At 43.1% G+C, this 7,500-nt stretch overlaps 1 protein-coding gene across 1 annotated transcript in view; it reads right to left on the bottom strand.

Annotated features, from left to right (window-relative positions):
- Positions 1 to 7,500, bottom strand: part of si:dkey-34d22.1 (discoidin, CUB and LCCL domain-containing protein 1) — a 47,941-nt gene that overhangs the window by 9,636 nt on the left and 30,805 nt on the right. The window contains exons 6-14 of the mRNA XM_063199069.1: positions 6,859 to 6,992; positions 6,234 to 6,271; positions 5,265 to 5,459; positions 3,970 to 4,082; positions 2,817 to 2,976; positions 2,248 to 2,340; positions 1,683 to 1,776; positions 608 to 648; positions 3 to 110 (exon numbers count right to left, since the gene is read on the bottom strand). Of these exons, the coding sequence (XP_063055139.1) occupies positions 3 to 110; positions 608 to 648; positions 1,683 to 1,776; positions 2,248 to 2,340; positions 2,817 to 2,976; positions 3,970 to 4,082; positions 5,265 to 5,459; positions 6,234 to 6,271; positions 6,859 to 6,992 (976 nt within the window). The remainder of the gene's footprint in view (positions 1 to 2; positions 111 to 607; positions 649 to 1,682; positions 1,777 to 2,247; positions 2,341 to 2,816; positions 2,977 to 3,969; positions 4,083 to 5,264; positions 5,460 to 6,233; positions 6,272 to 6,858; positions 6,993 to 7,500) is intronic.

Below are 7,500 nucleotides of genomic sequence, written 5' to 3'. Positions count from 1 at the left end.
ACCATTGAGGGGAGGGTTGGGTAGAGCATCGTGGACGTTGCGGGTAAGAGGGTAGGCCAGCAACTCCGAATCCACAGCAGGAAGAGTCTTAATGTGGAAGCTCTGGTCTTCTACCGTTGGAGAGAGAGAGAGAGAGAGAGAGAGAGAGAGAGAGAGAGAGAGAGAGAGAGAGAGAGAGAGAGAGAGAGAGAGAGAGAGAGAGAGGGAGAGACAGAGAAATGTTTACAAATACCCAGCCCACAGTCGCTCCAAACTGAACATCAGATTGATAGTATCATCTCTACCATTCTCATTACAACAACAGAAGTTATCATGATCAATTGATCAAGTTCTAGTAGTAGTAGTAGTAGTAGTAGTAGTAGTAGTAGTAGTAGTAGTAGTAGTAGCTAAGATTCTTTTAATTCTAACATAATAGACCGTCTCCGGTAGTAGTAGTAGTAGTAGTGGTAATAGTAGTAGTAGTAGAATTAGTAGTAGTAGTAGTAGTAGTAGCAGCAGCAGTAGCAGTAGTACTAATAGAGCTACCAGTCGTAACAGAAGAAGTTTAGTTGTATTGGTGCTGTTTTGACAGAATATAAAATAATAAAATAAAGTAGTCCTGCAGTACCTTTATCCAGAGAGCACTTCTTCAGCTGAGTTGGTCTCCTTCTGCAAGGCAAATAAGGGGAAGGAGAATCGTGAGACGTGAGAGCAATCTTTTTCTTCTGGAGTTCGTCAGAAGTGTTTCAAGAAGTACTGTAGGTGTGTTTGTGTGTGCGTGCGTTTGTGAGTGTGTGCGTGCATGTGTGCGTGTGTCTGTCTGTCTGTCTGTCTATCTTGTTTATGCTACGGTACATAGAGAGAGAGAGAGAGAGAGAGAGAGAGAGAGAGAGAGAGAGAGAGAGAGAGAGAGAGAGAGAACCGAATCTTCATGGTGTGAAATATTGTTGTGCGAGATTAGTGAGTTGTTGTGACAGTGCGTGAGTGTGTGATAATGTGTGTGAATATGCGCGTTTATGCAATAATGTGTGTGAGAGACAGACTGGATGTGAATGTGTAAACATACGTTTCTGCAGTCGTGAGAACAAAGCAGTCAAAGTCCTGTGTGTGTTTGTACATGTCTGCACGCTGTGTATTTGTTTAAAAGAGAGAGAGATAGAGGGAGAGAGAGAGAGAGAGAGAGAGAGAGAGAGAGAGAGAGAGAGAGAGAGAGAGAGAGAGAGAGAGAGAGAAATGTGTGCATGCGTGCCTGTGTGTGTGCTTGTGTGAGTGTGCCTGCGTGAGTGTGTGTACACATGTGCGTGTATGTGTGTTTAGTGTGAGTGTGAGTGTGAGCGAGATAAGCTCCAGTACCTCCTCCTCCACCATCGTGTGTGTGTGTGTGTGTGTGTGTGTGTGTGTGTGTGTGTGTGTGTGTGTGTGTGTGTGTGTGTGTGTGTGTGTGTGTGTGTGTGAGTGTGTGTGTATGTATGTGTGTGTGTTTGTGTGTGTGTGTGTGTGTGTGTGTGTGTGTGTGTGTGTGTGTGTGTGTGTGTGTGTGTGTGTGTGTGTGTGTGTGTGTGTGTGTGTGTGTGTGTGTGTGTGTGTGTGTGTGTGTGTGTGTGTGTGTGTGTGTTGTATGTGTGTGTGTGTATGTAAGCATGTGTGTGTGTGTGTGTTGTATGTGTGTGTGTGTGTGTATGTACATGTGTGTGTGTGTGTACCTCTTCCTCCACCAGAGGCCTGCCAGTAAGCAGCCCACACAGAGCAGCAGCCCTAGGACGACGCCCACCGCCACCACCATTGGCTGGCCAGAGCCTGAGTCACCAAACAACAAGCAAACTATTAGTAAACATACACCGTCATTAACTATATGTCACAATGACATACTGCAGTGACTCAGTTATGTACACAATATTTACGCACGTACGGAGGAAACACCATTCCATTCCTCTTATCTGTTCACACATTTGTTTAATAATGTTTCATCGTGGGATAGTGCTCAAGTAGAAGTCAAATGACATGGAGCAACAGTAGTACCTATTATATACATGGTATACCTTAGTTGTAATGGTGTAGTATAAATAGTTATAATAATCATAATTTATATATATAATGTTTCCTGTCATTCTGGTCAAACGTTTCACGGAAAACAAATAACCTGGCAAGGAGGAACAGCATTGGAGCAACTGTAGTATCTGCTAGATTACATACTTTTAACGGTAATCATATATTTCTCGATCACGTTTAATCATTATTCTCATATGGAGTATAAAGGTTCCCTCTTACTCTGGTCCGATGTTTCGACTAGCACTGGGCTCTTGGTGGTATTGGGCTCTGAAGGCAGTCTCTCTGTTGGTAGAGGCAGCATATTGGGGTTCGCTGTGGAGACAAATGGAGCGATGAGAAGTCTACATCAGATATACACACTTCCCTAACATCAAAAGCAGATAAAGTAAGCTCTTTCAAATGAGTTCGGTAGAAAACCCAGTTTGAAGATTTATAGCATTTCCTCACATGAACTGCATGCATTATCACTGAAATGGAATATCTATGCACGGTACACTATTCTGTATCAAGGACTGCAGTGATTACATGTACACATGTAAATGCTGTTCTCATGTTGGTCAGCCAAACATAGTACGGTAACAATGATAATCATAGAATACTTTCTTGGTGACATAATGTGATTTCGGATTGTTATAAATTGCACAGGGTATGCATACATTCTGCTAGGGTAAAGAAACTGTATCTGCAGGTGAACAACCTCTTCTGAGAGGCAGATAAACTCTAACTTTGAAATGAGTGAGATGAATGAAATCTGTTTATTGGTTGTTCCTGGGTGGCAATGAACTCACCTGAGCGTCCACGGGCCGTTATGGGGCAGCCCAGCACCTGTACCCCTGCCGAGGCCCTCTGGTGCCAGGCAAGCGGGCGCAGCAGCAGGTAACGCGCCACCACCGGGGGGAAGAGGCTGTTGAGCACCGCCACATGCCCGTCAGAGTGGGCCTCAAACACCTGCCACCACAGCACAACACAAGGAAGACTTCAAATCCCACAATGCCCCACTGTTATGTTCAACTACAGTACATTAACATCAACACATGCTCGTCAGAGTACTTTCCATTGGTTATTATTGTTTTTAAGTGCTTCAAAGATTACACTTCTATGTTTATTTTTTATTTATTTATTTTTTGTTGTTGTCTTTGTGTGTCTTTAAAGGGTCCTCAAGTCCTTTTATCTGCCTGTCCAGCACTTTGGTCAGCTATCTTGTTGTATTTTAAAGTGCTCTATAGATAAACTTTGACTTGACTTGACTTGTTATGTTCAACTACAGTACATTAACATCAACACATGCCCGTCAGAGTGGGCCTCAAACACCTGCCATCACAGCACAGCACAAGGAAGACTTCAAATCCCATAATGCCCCACTCTTATGTTCAACTACAGTAAATTAACATCAACACATGCTCATCAGAGTGGGCCTCAAACACCTGCCATCACAGCACAACAACAAGGAAGACTTCAAATCCCACAATGCCCCACTGTTATGTTCAACTACAGTACATTAACATCAACACATGCCCGTCAGAGTGGGCCTCAAACACCTGCCATCACAGCACAATACCAAGAAGACGTCAAATACCACAATGCCTTACGCAGTAACAAAGACAAAAAAACACAATATACAGAGACAATACCCCCACCCCCCATGACAAAAGACAAGATGACATAGGACAAAGCCCACATCAGCACGCTTGTGACAATGACGTACACATCTGTGCCAGAGCCATTGGTCTGCGCTATGTTGTTGTTGAGTAACTGCCGGCGATTGGGTGAGAGGTGTCCAATAATTTCAAACCATAACTGAGTGCAAAATTCCTGCTTCCTGCAATCGCTTCAGAGCAAACAAATGCCAGACCATAAATACGAAATGAAATGGTAGTATTATGGGATGGTCAGGACCAGGCTAGAGATGTAGTAGTTAAACAGACGGTAAGGCTGGTTTACCTTCTTGTCTTTATTTGGTGCAGTCTTGTAGGACTTCCAGCTCTTGCCGTCTTTGCTGTACATCAGCACATAAGACTCCATGTAGAATCTGGATGTTCCTTTTGTAACTATTCCTGTAGAATATCAGAGTATACAATGAGATTACAGTAAACCAGAGCATACAAATTGCGATCAAAGTCAAAGCCGTTTTTATGCCCATTTCTGCAGCTGAACTGCTCATATAGAAAAATTTATTCAAATTAAATGTATTTAAATGTGTGAATGCAGCACAGTAGACAGATTAGCAGATTAGCATAGCAGATTAGCATAGTTTGTTATAGTGTAATACAAACTACAGAGAGAGGCGGGGGTATTACACAGTTCAAAATCATCTACAGTAATATAAAGTAGCGCATAATACGTAACAATGTATGACATAAGTAATGCAAGGCTGGCCCGGAGTCATACTCAAGATAATAAGCTATCATAACTGTGATACGCCTATTAAATTATCAGTGATTCTTATGGATGTCTCAGACGTTTGACCTCCGTTGGCTGTGAGAATATTTTATTGCCAAGATGGCGCATGCCACTTTAGCTGCCTTATCAGTGCCCTTGGCAGGACTATGCTATATATATCTCCACTTTGGAACAAATGTCCTGATCGCTCGCAAGTACAACCACTGTGCCTAGTGGTTCTTGTAGTTACAAAACAGACTAATGGGGGAACAAGGTAATCAGTAACTACTAGATATGCTTAAACAGTACTGTTTGCTTTGATGCTCCGTAATGTACGTCACAGTTCCATGCGATTGTGCTTGGGATGTGATTCAAAGCGATGTCTTTTAATTCTTACTTTCTGTTTCACAACTATTTCTCATAAATGTATTAGATGAGATCTGATTCAACTTTATTGTCATTACACATGTAAGAATACAGAGCAACTGCCTCCACCTTCTTACACACAAGTCCCCACAAAATCATCCCTGCCAACCATGACTGTTGCTGTTCCTGACTTCCATAGAGCTTGTGGAAAAGTCAGAAACTTCCTCTGATCATAGTCCAATCGTGAAACAAAAATTACTTAACCCAACTGTATTCCATTGCACTTAATTCTCTATCCCATGGGCAGTGGTCTGTACACAGTCAAAAATGCAGTGTTAAATCAACATGTACTATGGGGCCAAATACAATCTAGGAGATGTTAAAATAAACTCTCTGAGTGTTGAATTAACACTGCAAAATCCACTGTGTAGGCTAGTTGTCATTGAACTGCATGCATTTGATTTGACCTCTGACCTATGCCTTTCCCTGACCTGTGACGGTGCTCCTCTCCCGGAGCTCCACCTCCAGCCAGGGCTGGGTGTCGGTGGCTTCTGCGGCCCACTGCAGGGGCTTCCCCGTGGGGTCGCTGGCGCCGGGCATCCAGGACAGGCTCCGGCCCAGACCATCCGTGTCCTCCCACACCGTGGACATGTTGTACGCCGACACTGCCAGCTGCCTGCTGCAGTCTGCGTACACACACACACACACACACACACACACACACACACACACACACACACACACACACACACACACACACACACACACACACACACACACACACACACACACACACACACACACACACACGCACACACGCACGCACGCACGCACGCACACACGGACGCACACACACATACAATGCAGGGCATGGCTGAATCTTTGGATGTCATTTGCGTCATTCTGGGTTGTCATATGCTAGCAGTGAATATGACTGGGTTTCAACGGTTTCACAATCTCTATAAAAATACTGTAAATCATTTTAGTAAGAAATACACTCAACTGAAGGAACAAACAGGAATTTTTCTTTCCTCTTTCATTTTCATTTCGTTCATTCAAACAAATTGCAAGGGCCATGTCTAAAATAAACAAAACTATCCGCCGTGTTTTTTTTTGTCATTCTTCTTTCTTTTTTCATTAGTCTTCATGAGCCTTGTGAGTGAGACTTCAACAGGAAACACTAATCGACAACTTAAGTTCCGCTTCCATCAGATACGTTGAGATAAACATCACTATTTCTTTCTAAGGACTTCCTGGTGCGCCGGATTCAAACGTTACTCACAGCTATTCAAATCTCCTTTTTTTGGGATGAAGGGTGACAGACTGTTGATGCAGCGGAAATGCAGCAAGATTGTAATGAGCCACTAAGTAAACTAACGAATTATTTTTTTTCTCAGTTTCAACGTCGTCATTCCAATGTTTGCAGTAACAATGAAAGGTTAAGAAAGGTTCTTTCTCACCTTTGGCGAACACCAGCCTCTTATCTGATAGCGAGCCCCTATAAAAATCACAAGAGATATGACGTCATGATCAACGCATTTAGATGGGTAGTCTACCTTTGACTAATAACAAGCATGTTACACACCACAGTCATTATCAATCAGTAAGTTGCTAAACACACCTACTACCCTATTAAATACAACTCACTAAAACAACTGTCATCTCTATGTGTGTCTTCTGTATCGAGTGTGTGTGACTTTATTTCCACAATTGCTGTAATCATGCTGTGAATAGGAGTACGGTGAGTGTGTGTGTGTGTGTGTGTGTGTGTGTGTGTGTGTGTGTGTGTGTGTGTGTGTGTGTGTGTGTGTGTGTGTGTGTGTGTGTGTGTGTGTGTGTGTGTGTGTGTGTGTGTGTTTATGTGTGCGTGTGCGTGCCTGTGTGTGCGTCTGTTTATGTGTGCATGTCATCTGTTAAAACTCAAATGTACTACAGTCTAAAGTATACCCAATTGGCAAAGGTGGCCTGCTAGAGAGTGATACCTCTCACCAGAGTGATATGCAACAGCCGTACATACAGTACGTGTGTTAAATCTCGTATGTTTTCCTTTGTAAAGGACAATAGTGTGTTGTACAGTATACTGACGTCTTGGAGAGGACTCCATTGGCGAAGCTGGCTTCATAGAGGGTGATGCCTCGCTCCAGTAAGACCCGCAGCTGACCCCCCTGGCTGTCGGACAGCACGCCAGCATGCACCGCAGCTTTACACAGTACTGATGTCTGGAAAAGACAATGACTCTCCTCATTTCTCTATATATTCTCTATTCTGCTCTCTTTGGTTCTCTCCAGAGCCACAGAAGTAAGAGTTAGTCTAATCCCATTGACCTCCTTGTTCCATTTTTACACAACGATGGCGGCTCATAGAGCCTTTGACACCAGGCTTGTACGAAATTCCGAATTGAAAGAATTTCAATTCAAAGTAATGCCATAATACGAACACTAGGTGGTGGTGTTCTATGTACTTTCAATGGGTGGTGTAGATTAAATTCAAAGAAATTCAAGGTAATGACACCACCTAGTGTTCGTATTATGGCATTACTTTGAATTGAAATTCATTCAGTTCGGAATTTCGTACAACCCTGTTTGACACACCGATCCCCATTAACATAGGTCCACAATGGTTCCAGGAAGTGAGCGTCGGACACAGAACGTGCTGTACAGGTAAACGTAATTCTTTTTTTTTTTTTTTACTCCATCTTAACGTCATCTTTACTTGTTCTGTAGTGGT

This window comes from Engraulis encrasicolus, chromosome 5 (assembly GCF_034702125.1).
Source record: "Engraulis encrasicolus isolate BLACKSEA-1 chromosome 5, IST_EnEncr_1.0, whole genome shotgun sequence".
Taxonomy (NCBI): Eukaryota; Metazoa; Chordata; class Actinopteri; order Clupeiformes; family Engraulidae; genus Engraulis; species Engraulis encrasicolus.
This window is presented reverse-complemented; position numbering and strand designations above follow the sequence as displayed.